Source organism: Haemorhous mexicanus, chromosome 2 (genome assembly GCF_027477595.1).
Source record: "Haemorhous mexicanus isolate bHaeMex1 chromosome 2, bHaeMex1.pri, whole genome shotgun sequence".
In the NCBI taxonomy this organism is placed as follows: domain Eukaryota; kingdom Metazoa; phylum Chordata; class Aves; order Passeriformes; family Fringillidae; genus Haemorhous; species Haemorhous mexicanus.
In genome coordinates this window covers 112,072,386-112,088,787 of record NC_082342.1, presented here as the reverse complement: position 1 = coordinate 112,088,787, position 16,402 = coordinate 112,072,386, and the positions used below count along the sequence as shown (strand labels likewise).

Sequence of the window (16,402 nt, the reverse complement as noted above, 5' to 3'; positions counted from 1 at the left end):
GTGTATTGGCAACAAAATGAAGCTAAAGGTTTTTGGATGCATTCAAGATTTTTTCAGAAAATCTGGGAATTAAATGTCTTCTGTTGTATTTTGTTTTGTTATAGTTTTGCTTGTGTTTTTTTCTACATCTAGAATTCTGTCAGAGAATTCTGATAGTTACTAGAAATAACTGCCCTTCTTAAATCAGGACTACAACTTCTCTTTCTTTCCTTTTCAGAGAGCAAAGGAGGAAGCCCTGCAGAAAGAAGTGAAAGTGAAGCTTATTACAGATTCCGTGAATAACTTTATAGCAAAGGCTCCACCTGCAGCTCATGAGGCTTTGAAAAAGGAGCTTGATGTTCTAATTACCAGCTACCAGCAACTCTGCAGCAGGCTGAATGGGAAGTGGAAGACTTTGGAGGTTTGATATCTTGTCAGTCTTGTATTTATAGCCCTTCTAACTGCAAGTAAGGTGGAGAGCACAGCTGTATTATCATAGAATTGTGGGTAGCCCAAGGCTATCCTTGTTTTATGAGCCATATACCAAATACCCCGTGTTATGAGCTACACACAAAGGTATTTCGAGATGATATCTGCTGGAGAGCTCTATTGCAAGAGAAGACTGAGACACAGCTCTTAGGTCAGAGACAGCAATGGCTGCTCAAGCTTCTTATCCCTTCTGAGATCAAGCCAGGAATCTGGCTTTGTTTACAGCTCTGTGATGTTCTCTTCATCAGCTCCTCTAGGCTTCTCTCCTCCATGGCTAAGGGCTTTGATTGAATGGCCCTGGAGCTGGTCAGGTGGGATTATCTCAGCATGGAAACAGCACTTGCTCTACTGACAAACTGAATATTTCAGTTTTGAGTTGACCCTGCTATTTTGGCCAACTCCATTGCAGATTCTTGCTATGGGAGTATGTTTTTTTTTATTAACTAGTAACGATGAATTAGGTATCTTTTTTTGTTGTTAATGTAGCAAGAGCTAAATTTTGTTTTGTTTGTAATTTGCAAGAGCTAACTTCATACAGGACGATAATGCACCAGAGTAAAATTTATCTTGTCTAAATTTCACTGTGGGAAATTAGGTGTGTAGTCTAAACTGGTAATCTACATTTACCCTGATCATTGGTGATGTGTTGTTGCATGTTAATATCCCTCTATAACCCTCATTTGATGTGAGCAAAGTTCGGTGAGATAAAGCACTCTGGGAAGCTTGGTCTGCCAAGAGTGTAATGCATTTCAATAGCATTATTTTAACTTGTACTAACAAAGAAAAAAAAAAAAAGAAAAATATTATTTATGGAACATTTAAATGTTTTGTTTGTGTATAAAGTGCCATTTTAATCTGCTTATTTAAATATCTTCAGGCATGTATAAATAAAATATTAGACAATAATTAAATTTCGGGAGAATAAGAGCATTTCCCAACATTATGTTTAGTACTTTAGCACTTAAAAGGTCTATAAATTGCTCTCAATGAGGTTTAGAATTAATTTCCATAGAGATTTTAGTCTGAATTCTTAAAAGCTGGTGTTTTATGAACTTGTGATTTAAGCAATTAAAACATAGAATAGCTAAGGAATCTAGGTCCATTTTTGTAATAGAGACATAATTTTCTAACATGGGTCTTAAACAATTCTGCTCACTTTTATAGTTATATAAGAAAACTTTACAGAAAACATATAAAGTGGATAATACATGAAAATGAAGATTCAAGTTGCGTTTGGCAGAAGAGTTCACTTTTTTCATGTTATTTTCTGTGGTTTTGCTCAGTTTAAACAAAATGATAGGTTTTTTTTGTTTTCTATTAATTTGGATCAGATGGGTGCTGGCAAATAAAATCATATGGCCCCATAAGCTTCAGATATCAACCATGTTGCTTTGGGGAAGAGGCATGAATGTTATCAGTATTTTAATGAGTGAAAATTTTTTGTGCAATTTTCAATCTAAATAAACCCTTTCTTCATCAGGAGGTATGGGCATGCTGGCGGGAATTATTGTCATATTTGGATGCAGAAAATAAATGGTTGAATGAGATTGAACTGAAACTCAAAGCAACTGAAAATGTCCAGGGAGGGGCAGAAGAGATTTCTGAGTCTTTAGATGTAAGTGCTGACTTAAATAATAACCCAGTTGCATGTGTTGATAAATTGTAAATTTCATGTCATTCTAAACAAACTATGAACTCTAAACAAACTATGAACTCTAAACAAACTGTGTTCACATTACGTGTGAACAAGGTGCGGAATATTTCACAAGTCCTATTTTCTTACTAGAGTTAACAAATGAAGTTTTGAATTCAGATCCACCTAAATCAGACAATAATTAAATGCCTTGTGCTGGGGCTCATATACATTTTTGGTAATGCTAAAATAATCATTCCTAAAAAAACCAAGACCCTGAGTTCAGCCAGTAAAAAAAAATGTTGAAGGCTTCAGAGAGGACAAGTCTTCCCCATAACTTTGTTTTTTATATTCTTTTAATTTTTATTCACAGAGCCTTTACAATTAGCAGAAATTAAATTAATGCTTGTAGTGCATCAAAGTACAAAATACTGTATTGATAATGCCTTTTTGCTGTTGAATTTCATCCATTTAGATACTCAAGCAGGATTTTTATATTAAGGTACAAGTACTCTCACTGAATTCCTTAGGTATAGTCCACATCTTTAAAATTAAGCATTAAATTTATTGTTTTATGAAAAATCCTTGTGCTTCATCATATGTAGAGCAGAACATTAGTTTTCAAGGCATGAAACATAAGTATTTAATTTTTTTTCTCTACTTTTATTGTATATGAAATGTGAAATTTCTTTCTTATATTTTTAAGGCAAATTGGGATTGCTTTGTAGAACCTTATTTACGAAAAGGAAAAATTAAATACTTTTTTTGACTTTTTTCAGTCTTTGGAACGTCTAATGAGACATCCAGAAGATAATCGCAACCAGATTCGGGAGCTGGCTCAGACTTTGACAGATGGTGGGATCATGGATGAATTGATCAATGAGAAACTGGAAAGGTTCAACAGTCGGTGGGAAGAACTTCAGCAGGAGGTATATTTAGTGATCATCCTGCTAAGTAGAGGACAGTCTAACACCATGTAAAAAATAAAGGAGTCATTTTGTTGGTACAGTTCCTAAACAGGTCACAGTTCCTAAACAAACACAATTTTACATTAGAAGTGGTTTCATGGGTGTGGTGGGCTAACGCCAGAAGGCAGCACAGCACCACAAGACTCCCCTGGTACTTTAGTGGAGATTATAGAAAAGGTAAAAGTGAGAAAACTCGTAGATTGAGATTAGGATGATTTTATAAGTGAAAGAAGAAAGGGGTAAAAGCAAGTGATGCAGAAGAAATTACCTCCAGGAGACTAATGTTCAACCATTCCTCATGCAATAACAATTTAGAAATGCTTTTCCTCACCTCTTTTTGTTGTTGAGCATGGCCCTGTGTAGTGCTCAGGTCAGCTGTGTCCTTTGAAAGGCCAGCCTGCTCACTGGAAGGGGCAGAGTGAGAAAGAAAATACCTGGGTGCTGTTGAAGCCCTGCTCATCAATTTCTGAAACATCCCTTCATTATCAATGCTGTTTTGGCCACCAATACACACCACTGAACCATACAGGCTGCTGTGAAGAAAATTAACTCACTCCAAGCCAAAACCAGTAAAATGGGTAACCCCAAAATTTTGAAAAAGGAGTGATCTTTTAGTGGATTCAATCTTTAATTGCATATTTAAGATGTTTTCTCTGACAAAACTCTTAGCAAGATGCAAATTTTTTTAAAACTAATAATGAGTAATATCTGTTATAGAATTATTTTTACAAACATTTATAAGTGTAATTGTATAAATGAAAGTGTTAAAAAGACACTTCAATATAAAAGTGTGTAACACAAGGAGAGCCAAATCTAGCAATATGCTATAAATATGAGGCAAATATCAGCTCAGTACTTTGGTGAAGATCAGAAAGAATTATTAGGGAAAGACCTAGCAAAGGATGTAGACAGCCCCTTTATGACTGTAACCAGAACATGGTCAATGATAAGCTACAAATACTGTCAAAAATTACTCAGTTACAGTGATAGAAATGATGCACAAGTGCAGAATTTTGGAAAGCAGCTTTATTAGAAGGATGACAATATACCATGCAAAATGAAAAAAGAAAGTTTCTTTCGTGGTGCTGGAAATATATTTGTTTTTGAAAACACTGGAAATAAAACCACTGCAGTGAAAATTATAAGAGAGTCCTCGGCTGTTCTGAGAATAAACTTGAAGGATGGGGAGGGAAAGAGCCTGGTGGTACTCCTGGTGCAGTGCTGGCACACACATAATTCTGTGTAGCTGGACAGTGTCTGAAAAGTAAATATAAATTTTTCTGTACATCTTCTCTTTTTGTAGCCCTTATTTTTTTTTTTTTATCATCTCACTTCTGTTTGAAAGCAGAAACACTCTCTGGAATTCTGCTTCTTGGTATTTGGTTTTTTTTACTGACTAGAAGACTAGGAATATACAGAAGGATTCCAGGGTGTGAGAGCAACACTTTTAAATAGACTTTTTGAGTGATAGTTGAATACTATTCAGTCATCATTCATAGATATTAAATCAAAATTGATAAGGATGCAGAAATTTAGTTGTCAAAAGCACATAATGAAGATGTTGTGTGAAATTCTGGAAACAATTTAGATGAATCTATAGGCAAAATATATGAGAAATGTATTCACTGCTCTCCAATTTCATTCAAAAGTAGAAATAATTGGGGTGGAAATCTTCTTTAAAAGCTTCTTTGAAAGCTTGATCAGATATTGACTAGTTCAATACTAATGATGAGATCTGAATCTGAAGTGGAAAAACATGCTTTTTTCTTCATAGGTTCCTGATACTGAATTTTCTGTGCTGTATGTGTAGTTGCTTGAAATTCAAGCAGCATTCTCCTTGTATAAAAATATATTGCAGGCACATAACACAGATCAGCTCATGTTCAAGGTCACTTCTTCAGACAGGCTAATTGGCAGTCCTAAAGTGGTGATGTTACTTGTTTTTATTTGAATAATTTTGCAGGTAATTGCCAAGACAATAAGCTCATGTGGGCAGAAACTGATATGTGAAATATTTATTCATTGCTAATAGAGCAACCAAACCAACCTACTTCTATATGAATGATGCTGCAAGACAATGCATCTTTGCTACTGAGATGGAGATTCATTTTTAAAGGCAGATAATGGCTTCATGTTTGTGTGCCTTATCTTCTTTAGTTAACAAAGAGTGAGTGTTTAGTTTGCTTTTGAACATTTGGGGCTGACTGATAGCAAGGTATACCCTGTCCTTACTTTTCAAGGACTGATTCACTCACAACTCTATATATGGGATTTAAGAAACACTGAAGAATTTGAAGCTAATATTGCAAGCAACTATCAATGTTTAAAGTGATTTACATCCTGTCCAGCAAGCTTCAGAAATGTCAGTCAGATATTTTTGAGACTGTTCTTGCAAAAAACTGTTCAAAACAATATTGTTCACATGGGCTTTACACTAGACTCAATTATTATTATTAGGTCCTGTCTCTTAATTCGTTTTAGGACTCCCCTGAAGAATATCTTTGGTTTCTTTCAAAGAGCAGGCATTCATCATTTGGCATATTTTTTCTGTTTTACTCTCCTCTCCCGAGGAGAAAAATATTTCCTACCCCATGTCCACATCATTTCTTTGCAGGCTGCTAAGAAGGCTGCTTTTACAAGTTCTGAGGCATTATCTGCTGGCAGTAATAACCTAAAGACATAGGAAGTCTTCTTTGGTATAGTTTGCTGTTTTGGAATTCAATTGATCAAAGTTGACTATCGCTGAATGGCTGGGAGGTAAAATATTTGAAGCCATTTACTCAATAAGCACACTGGATAATACTCCTAGAACTTGCAGAAAATTTAGTTCTAGGTTGGAAGGTATTAAAAATTCATGGGTCCTAAAAAAATGTTTTGAATTAAAAAAAAAAAAAAAAAAAGTGTTCCTAATTAAAATCTAAGCACAAATATTAATCCACTCTGAGATTAAGGGGAAATTAACGTGTTTGGAGTTTGATGCAAGGGGTACAGAGGTGTTATATATCCCAGTCACAACCATTATATCACCAAGTCCAGCTGAATTTTAAAGTAATTTAAACAAGTTAGGAGGGAATTTTAAATATTCCTAACTTTTAAACTTTTCCTGTGGCAACATTTCTCAATAACACAAGAGTATAACTGAGACAATAAAAAACACCCAACAAGCTAAGATTTATGCCTTTCTTAACAGATTCCTTTCCATGAGCTGTAACTTATAAGATAATTAATAAATTTATTTCTGCATTTTAAATAAATGTACCTTGTAGTAAATGTACTATAATTTTTTAAATATTTTCTTCTATTATTCTTCAACAGCTCAACTACTGAGTACTGCCTCAACATTATTTGTTGTTAACCTTAAAACTAACTGATGTCTTTGTAACTGCACGTGTGACTGATGTCCTTATATAGATCAAATGTGTTATTTAAGCAAAAAAATGGCAATATCTATTAATATAGCATTATAAAATTCAACATTAAAGAATTAACTATGGTCCTTTCCATTAATTCTGCATTTTATGTGAATAATATGCAGTGTTGCTATTTCCTGCACTTAGCCTTGACCTTTCGTAAATGGTAAATCGGTTTATGCAGGACATCATATCATAAAAAGTGTTGTGCTTATCATCAAAGCAGTAAAAATCTATAAAAGCCCTGTAGAGACTTAAATAAAAAAAATATTCAATTTTTTTTTCATTTATCTTTTATTCTGATAGTGCCTTACAGCAGATTTTTTTTCTTTGAATTAGTTTTCCTTGACAGCTGTCAACATTTTGCTGGCTCAGAAATAATTAAACTGTTGTTTATTTTCCTTAGATTTTCTGTTTGGCAATTAACTGTCAGCCACTTCTCTAAAGCCCAAAGCCTTCAGCTTTATTGACTATGATCTGATAGCAAAGATGAAACTTCTTATGTTCTCAGACCCATTTAAAACAGTGTTAGGCTATCTATTTTTTTTTTTTTTCACAATGGAATAGAAAACCCATAATATTTGAGGGAACAAATAAACAAATTGAACCTGCCAGAACATCATAAATTAAAATATTTTTATATTACAAATATTTAAAATTTCAGCTCTGAACTCTCACATGTCTTTAAACTATAGGCTCACAGACAGATGTGAGTTGGAAGGACAAATTTGAAGCTCAGGTCCACAGATGTAAGTGTGTAGAAGGACTACTCCTTTTTTTAAAGCATTCGAATGCTTGTGCCCACTAACAATTCTTTTCTACTGAAAGAGAAGAAGGTGGTTCCTCAATATTGTGGCATTTTCTTTGACTGAATTTATTCAATATTCTGCAATGCCAGTGGTAGTACCAGGTTCCTACTTAGTGGAAAAGATTAGATCTTTGAATCAACTGTTGTGCACTGGAGAAATATGTTAAATTACAGGTGTATCATACCTTTTATAAGATTACTGTACAGATTTTCAATCCATTTGTTGTGGGAATTCAACAAGGACAGGTATGAGCTTGACTTTAGATGAACATACAAGGCAGGGTCAGTTTCCAGTGAGCAATATAGACAAAAAAATATAAGTAGCACCCACTGAGAAAATCACCACAAGTCTGAAGGTACTATTTCCCAAAATTCAGCTGCGTGTCTCTTCTCCCATTGCCAAAATAATTCCTCTCTTCTACTGCTGCATTCTTGTCTTGGTCTGACATCATCCATTCATTCACTTAAACCATTCCCAGCTTTGGAAAAAGATGTACTTTCAGCCATTTGGAAGAGGCAAAATGTCACACAGGTTCTCAGGCTGTAATCAAATTCCCTCTGAGGAAAATGAAAGGGTAATTTTTCGTCTTTGTGTGTGTGTTGTGTGCACATAAACACATCACAGGCATGAATGTATATTTATCTGACTTTATATTGCTTGAAATGCAAGTGTAAAAATTCAGACTCAGGTGAGGATTGGTTTTAATTTTTTTTTCAGCTTTTCTGCTATTTAATAATATTTGGTCATATTTGATTTATTTGATAACATTTTATCAATGAGTTTGGGAATCATTTATTTTTTCCAGTTGTACTCTAAAATAGGATTTTGATATACATAGTTTCTGATGATATCAGCACAAAGATGACAATTTTTCAATCACCCCTTATTCTTTATAGGATTTTAAGTCTTTGGGAATTTGCATGCATTCTGCTACTTCATTGCATGAATGAACTCTGCTTCTCAGGCTGGCAGCAAATGTATCTGTACTTTTAAAAATCTCTAATTCCAAATAGTAGTTTGCATGGACAGCATTTAACAGAGGTTCAAAGCTTCAGGTGTTGTTATAAAACTAGTTCATCAGATAGATATAACACCAAATTTGTGTCCAGTATTTTGAATTCTCCAGAAAGTGCAGACACTCGTTTGGATGACTCGTAAGAATGGAACTTTATAGGAGTCTTATTTTAAATTGTGAGCTTCCCTGCACCTAAGGGCACTGCAGCCCTCAGGAGGAATGGATTCTGCAGTGTGTTAGTCCTAACAGTGAACCACAGAGATCAGTAAAAGCAGGGAAGTTCTTCCATGGTTCTTCCATGCTTCCAGGAGGACGACCATAACTATTAGGTGCAGAAAGCTACTTATCCTGATTCTAATGTGTCTTTCAATCCACCCCACAGTGACACAGATTGGTAGAGAGTCTGTGTCCTGTCCAGGCTTTCAAATCAATAGTAAGGAGTGCCAAGGTAAATGGAAGCAGTGGTTTTTAAACTCACTGCTTTGAACAGGCTGAGAATGTTTTTATGTTAAAATCTCAAATCAGATGAAGATAAAAGTCATTTAAGTAGCAAGCCTTAGTACTGCAGTAGGGTAATAATACCTTGGTGGTTTAGGTGCTCCCATTAACACTGACAGCATGAGTCTGATATGCAAAGCTGCTCAGTTCCAGAGAAGGTTCCTGGAACTTGCAGTGATACAAGATTATCTGATCAGTTGTTTTGAAATAGCACAAAGCAGCTTACAAAAGCAAATATAGAAAATACTGGTTGGATTCCTATCCTTTAAGAAAGTCAAACAGCTAGCAAGAATGCTCACAAGAAATCATCTTCTTCATTTGTTATACGTGGAGTTCTGTGAGAATCTGAGCTCTCTGAAGAAGATGCACATATATCAAATATTGTCTCTGAATTGCTGAGAGATATTTTTGTTCAAGGCAAGAGTGTTGTAATGGGTATGAAATCAAATTAAAGTATAGCTGGCTTACCAGAGAGAAAAGTGTGAATTGACTTGAAAAATTGCAGGACACCTAGAAATGTTATTTAAAGGGTGCTTGCTTTCACCTTTGATTCATGCCAAATTAAGTTAGTCACCTTTTTCTGTGGCCAGCATTATGGCTGGGCTTGTACACAGAAAAACTGTGCTGTATTTGAAGTTGTTGATAATTATTGTGTGCTTTGTATAAAGCAGAAACTCTGCTAGGCAGTAGCTGGGGTTCAAATAAAATATGAGTCTGTGGGTAGACACAATGACAGATAGAAGAATGTACCAGGTTATTTGTTACCTGGTAGATATCTTATTAAAGTGTTGCAAATACTATTTAAAGTTGACTCATTTATGTGAAGTGTTTAATATATGTGTCTTCTAAGGACAACTTGGATGGAGAATTTATTGTCTAGATTTGTTAAACCATAAACCGAGCTCCTTTGAAAGGAAAACATCCTCCAAAAGAAGATTGTGTAAAAAAACATGGTGGCACTGCTGGTGGTGTAGAAGCAAGATTCAACTTCTTAACTTTTTTCCCCCACAGGAGGAAGAAAGTAGGCATTGTCTCTTCCAAACAGCTATTTATGCTTCATATAAGAGAAATCCAGCTCAACAGAGTCTTTATCCCTCTCACTTACTGAGGTGGATTGCTTTGGATAGGATTGTGATGACAGTAACCCTATTCTCAGTAAACAAAGTCTCTTGAATTATATAACAAGATCAGGAGGACCTCTGTGCCTCAGAAAGAAAGACAGCACTGTCAGGATGGTTTGCTTGTGCAGCTTTGCCATCTTGCACTCTGAATAGAAATCCTCAGTTTACACTTTGGTTTTTTTTTTTTTGGGATCCTTTGCTTTTTAGAACTTGTCTGTGCAATCTGAGTGTTGTTTGTTTCTTAAGGAGAAAACTGAATGGGTGGCAAAAAGATGCGCAATTTATCCTACAAAAAGGTGGATGGGCACAAGTCAGGAATCCTGTTTCTGATTCCCTGCCTGAACTTTTTGGGGAAAAAAAGATGTGTTGAAAAAAATGTATTATATGCATTATTACTGTGAAAGCTGATAACATTGTCATTGTTCCTAGGCCGTGAGAAGACAGAAAAGTCTTGAGCAGAGTATTCAATTTGCACAGGAGACTGACAAAGCCCTGCGCCTGATCCAAGAGTCTCTGGCTGCTATTGACAAACAGTTAACAGCCTACACTGCTGACAGAGTGGATGCAGCACAGGTCCCTCAGGAAGCACAGGTAAGTTAGACACAGGTTGAGCTTACATGTTTACTAGTTTTCTTAATTAACCAGAGTGTTTGGTTGTCCCTCAGCCTCTCAGTAAAGAGGATTTGCAACATGATCAGCGTGAAAGTGCGAGCAAATTTTGTGTGGGATTACTTTGAGAAGTTTAAGCTACTCTCCTAGAAAAGTCATATTTTCCTTCTGATTTATGCACCAGTCCAGAAGATGTAAAGGGCCGTAAATGTCATTGAAGGCTATGCAGTAATTTTAAAAAGGGAAGGATAAACAACATGGTTCTTTAAAATCCAGCTCCCTTCCTAGAAAAAGGAAACTCTTCATCCTCACTACTCTTAGATAACTCTTTTGCAAAGGTGATTTTGTGGTTTATTAATAAATTATTGAAACATAGACAACATTGATAATTTTTTCATAATGTGCACATCAATGTACTATATTTAATTTTTACAGCTCATATAAGTTCAACAGAAAAAGCTTTTCCCAATCTTTACACATGGTTTTATTTAGCCTTTGAAATAAAAATGTGCATCTAATTATCATTTCTGCTCTTTCTTTCTTTCTTCTGTAAGGTCTGCTTTACTGCAGCATTAAGATGGTAAGAATATGAATGAAATAAAACCAAACATCTCTGCAATAAAACTATCAACACTCTACAGTGTTATATACCTCAATTTCTCTGTTAATTCCATCTAAATTTAGGCAGCCAGATTATGAAAGTAAACAGGGAAAAAAAGCTACAGGGAAGTTGAAAAAGAGCACTTTTATAATGAGTTTAGAAGAAATATTAAATAATGGGTTTCTTGGCATGCCTTTAGAGTTCTAAATAATTTTAAAAAATAATAATCTTTTTATATAAAGTACCTTAGATAGTCTTAAATATATTCAGAGCTGAATATATGCGGCCCTGAAAATAGTTTTTTAAATGTTACTATGTTTTTTGAGTTAATATGTAGATGGGTAAACCTTTCAGTGGCTTTTTGTGTGTGTGTGTGTGTGTGTGCTTGGAGGTAATGCAGATATTTTTATGTGTATGTTGGGACTATAAATGCTATATTTGTAAAAAAAGGAACATATATACATTGTCTTTTTTTGAAAAAAAAATTTATCCTACTTTATTTTCTTCTAATTTTTATCAGTATAATATCAGATTTAGAAAAAAATTGCTTCAGTTGGAATCCTAAACAATGTTTGGCATGTGTTTATCTCTTGAATTACTGTTCTTCTTCCTAGAAGTATGAATGATGTAAGCAATTTTCTTAATGATATAAAAATTACAATTTTTTAAAGATTATCACTTTAATTTGTCATGTTTTAATTATATTAATTGAATACATAAGAAAAAAAACATTACATGAAAATGTAATTATTTTTCTGGTGTGTTTAAACCCTTACATGTTTCACCTGTCCCATGGATCCATCTGATTTATGTGCATTGTCAGGTACCATATTGGGAATTACTACAGGCTGGGTAAAAGGAAGTAATTCAGAACTTCAAAAACTGAAGCAGCACAAAACCCAATCAACCTTAATTAGCACACTTTCATAAGAAGATTTCAGCTCTGTCCCTCTGTAGAACTTGTTATTTTTGTGGAGATTTTACTGTCTAATGTCAGGTTCACTTGATTGTATTATATCCACTGTGGGAAAACCAGCATAGAGACTGCTGAGTTTTTCCCTTTCATGTTTTCATTTTATGGTGCCAGTGAGACCTAATGAAAAAAAACATAATTAACAACTGAACAGGTCTAAAGCAAATATTGAAGCTCTCTGAAGTTCAGTTGTGAATCTCTTTAAAATCCTTAGAGGGAAAGGGAATAAACAATCCTTTTAATGTGGGTAGATAGACTAAGACATTCCTCCAGCATGGAGCCACCCCAGCCAGTGGCAGAACAGGCACATCCTGAGTGGCCCCCTCTCCTGTGGAGCTCTGCTGGCAACATTCTTTTGTAGAGCTGAAAACAGTTCATTCATGTAAGGTACCTACAAGAGTGTCTGCACAGCTGGAATGGGAATCTTCCAGTCAGTAATGCTGCTTTTTGGGCAGGGATCAGTTTATCCATGCTGAGGGATTTAGCAACCCATTCAGCAATATGTGTTTCATTTCGAAAAGAACACGTGGGGGAAATTTATGATCAGAAAGCTGCTGAGCTTTGGAGCTCTGTGTGTTTGCTTCAACAATTTCGAGTTCATTTAAAGCAGTCATAGGAGGAATAATCTTTGTTTCAGCTGATCAAAAATTACCCTGAGAAAAAAAATTATATTTAGCTCCTCTTTTCTTAAGTGAAATAATCAGTTTAATTTATTAAGAAACTTGACAGAAAGGGGTGTCCAATGTGTGCTGTTCTTAGGATCACTTTTTGAATGTAAATTCTGTGTGCTTCTTACTCCACCATGTGGCGCTGAGACTTTAATGCTAGAAAGCCAAGGTTACCTGAATTCTTTGGAGTACAACTGAAGATGATGTTTTCAGACAAAGAAACAAACAAACAAACAAACAAACAGCAACCACACAGATAAATCAGTTCAGATTACTCAAGGCCCAATTATGACAAAATCTTGAGTGAGGTAAAATCTCAAGCAATATTGCAAAAGGAAAGATTGTTTATTTGCATGCTTAATCTCATGATCCCAGTGGAAGAATTGTTCATATTTCTTAACTTACCAAAAAAATACAGAGAATGAAATCATCATCACAAGAATTTGAAGTTGGTGGCTTTTTTAAAGTATTCCTTAGCTGATAGGAGAATAAAAAATCTGTACCGAAAATATTACATTTGTATGACAAAATACTTTCCAAATAATTATTTGTAGCTTTGTTATTCAATGACTTTTGATGGAAGAGAGAATTTCTACTTTGTATTTCTGCTTATTCTGAGTGACTACATGAATATTTTTACATTATGGGAAAGAAAATCGACTTATTTCATTTCTCACCTGTGTATGACAAATCAATTTGTCTGTTGTTCTCCCCAGTCAACTATATAAGTTGTGGTGTGGAGAATAATTTAATACTGTGTTTTTGAATAGTACAAAAATAATCTACTTTTGTAATAAAATCCTTGGATATTTTCAGTTTTGTAAAATTAAGCACTACATGCCTTGCTGTTTTCTAAGTGAAGGCGCCTATTATACTGCTTTTATAATATCTTTGTGCTTTGTTCAAAACTAAAGTTAATGTGATGATGATGCAGTGGCAGAATGGTTCAGTTGTTCAAGATGTCACTTGACAAGATGATGCTGTGCTTCATTTGCTTCAGACCAATATTTTGGGGCAAAGAACTCAGAGTTGTCTACTTAGGAAAGTGTTTAAGTTATCTACACTTTCCTTTCCTTTGCTGGAAATTGTGAGGATTGTTTTGTTCAGCCAAGTGTGGATCAGTGGTCAGAGGGAAGAGCTGATGAGTTTTATTCAAAAGCTTACATTTTGTTATATATTAGGTTTGAATATCTGTACAGATTTCTGTACTATGGAGGTTGTCACCCTCTACACATCTCCATAGAATCTGAACACTGTGTTTTAACTCATTTGTCATGTCCAACTTGCTCAGTATTGCCATGTCAGTCATAGTTCTACCTTATTCTACCTTTCTTTTCTCATTTGGACTCTCCATTTAATATTTCTTCAAAGTAAGTGTCCATAACAAAGCATACAGTTTGAGTTAAGAATTACCTGTATGTCATTTGTGCTGTACCATCATCTTCTGTGTGTGTTATATACTTTCATATTTTCTATGAATACAAGTTTTGCACATTTCCTGAAAGATTGCCAGTGATGGCAAATGAGAATCCCTAACCTGTAGGGCACAATAATTTATGCACAGTAGTATTGTTTGGTTGCACAGTACATTGTATTCTGATGTGCTAGAAATTAAATGAAGGCAATTTTTGCTCTTTATTAAAAAAATAAAAAAGAAATAGGCAGGAACTACTGAAAAAAGAAGAGATGGGCATGATACAAGAAAGAATAGTGTTTTCTTATGGATGTTAAGAAGTCCATGCAATAAATTTGTGAGTCAGAAAAGACACAAAAGTCAAAGTGGTCATTTAAAAATTAAATGATAGTGGACATCACTAGCAAGTGTTATAAATTCTTTTATATCTGTTCATGACTGATTTAAATTTTCTGCCTGTGAGGAGCAGTAGCAAATAAAATAAAAAAAAATATTTTCCTTGCTATGAGCATTGCTAACTTTTCTTTTAATCTTTCCTCTAATGTGTTTGTTCTCTCCAATTCCACATTTCAATGTCAGAGAAGATGACACTTCATCTCTCTCCTGCAGATCAATTTAAAATAGTGAGATAGAACAACCTCTATGCAATGTCCCATAATGCCTAATTGCTTAAACACTGCTCTTATCTGTGCTGTGTTGTTCTGACCTATTCAGATAAGAACTGTTCAATTATGAGCTTTCCAGAGTGATTCTGAGGTTGAACAAAGTAAATTGGAAAATGCAACTGAAAACCAGTTTGTGGATGAGGTGGGGAAGCAAACTGTTGAAATGCTTGGTTTTATATAGTATGGTTTTTAGCATTCAGACTTGCTTCTTCCTTTCATATGCAGTTCTAAAATCCAAGACATGAAAAAATTATTTGGCTTCAGGTACTTACTAAATCAGCACCTGTTTGGTTCGCACGTGACACAAAAATGGAAGGTAATCCTGTTACAATTCAAACACACTGCAGGGGGAAACTTTAAACTTAGAGAAGGACAAAATAAATGCTCAACAATTTAATAAACCTTGTCTTCTTGATGGAATCATTCTTTTAATTGACTTTTTTTTTCTCAAAAATTTAATATCATCTTTTAAAAAGTTATGTTATTTGTTACAGATGTTTCTGGCCACTCAATAAATATCCCATTCAAGGAGAACTCAAAATATAAAAAATCAAAAATATATAGCCATGATAATTTTGGAAGAAAAAAAAAATCATAGAAATTTGGGGCCTTCGGAGAGTAATTTTGCTTTTACAAACACGTTGCCTTAGAAAAATATTTTAATTCTCCAAATAGTACTGAATAATTTAGAGTCATATATATATTCTTGCAACTAAACTTAGTAAAGACTGAATAGTTTAATGTATCTTTCTTTTTCTCTTAAAATTTACTTTAATACGTGTTCTATATAACTTGTGAAAACCTGCTTTCAGTTAAGTGCTGAAATGTATAAGTGATTGTAATGGTGCACAAGTCATTATAACCATGTAATAGCCATATAAAGTAGGCAGCATATGGTGTCCACAGCTTTGTATTTAATAACCTGTAAAAATGTGATTAAAAATACATGTATATTAATTTTTACTATTAAAGTTACTGTAGTGTAAGATGAATTTTTTTACATATATTTCAAATTATAGCTGGTCTTCAGGGCATCTGAAAGATGCTATATGCCATTAAAAAAATTAAATTAAAAATCACTTTTTAATGCTGGAGTAATGGTCTCAAATGCATCTCATGGTGGGAAAATAGCTTTGTGTCCTTATTTCATAGGGTAATTTATTTCAGTGGTGCTGTCTAGCAATTCTGTAATAACAATTTCTTACTTTCTAACAAATTAACATAATTATATTTGAATTTTTCTGAACTATCAGGAAGATATTTTCTGGGAATTCTTTTCCATTACATTGCACTAGCCAACACTGCTAAAGTTAATTGTGTCTTGTGAGGTTGATTAACAGTGTACCAAAAGAAGCTGAAGTTTTTCTTTGGATCACACTCTGATACTGCAGACAGACATAATAAGCAATATGTGTACATGAAGTTAGTATAATAATGAACTGTGTGTCATTTTGCATTTAGCTACAGAAGAATGATATTGAACATAGATTCTAGTCAGCAGTATGCCAAAAATTGTGTACTGTTGTAGATATAGCACAGCTCTCCAAGAT

General features: G+C 34.3%; 1 protein-coding gene across 7 annotated transcripts in view; it reads left to right on the top strand.

Moving 5' to 3' along the window:
• Positions 1 to 16,402, top strand: part of DMD (dystrophin) — a 979,946-nt gene that overhangs the window by 341,889 nt on the left and 621,655 nt on the right. For all 7 annotated transcript variants that reach the window (XM_059839939.1, XM_059839938.1, XM_059839941.1 and 4 more), the window contains 4 exons: positions 218 to 400; positions 1,949 to 2,083; positions 2,881 to 3,030; positions 10,352 to 10,513. In XM_059839939.1, coding sequence (XP_059695922.1) covers positions 218 to 400; positions 1,949 to 2,083; positions 2,881 to 3,030; positions 10,352 to 10,513 — 630 coding nt within the window. The remainder of the gene's footprint in view (positions 1 to 217; positions 401 to 1,948; positions 2,084 to 2,880; positions 3,031 to 10,351; positions 10,514 to 16,402) is intronic.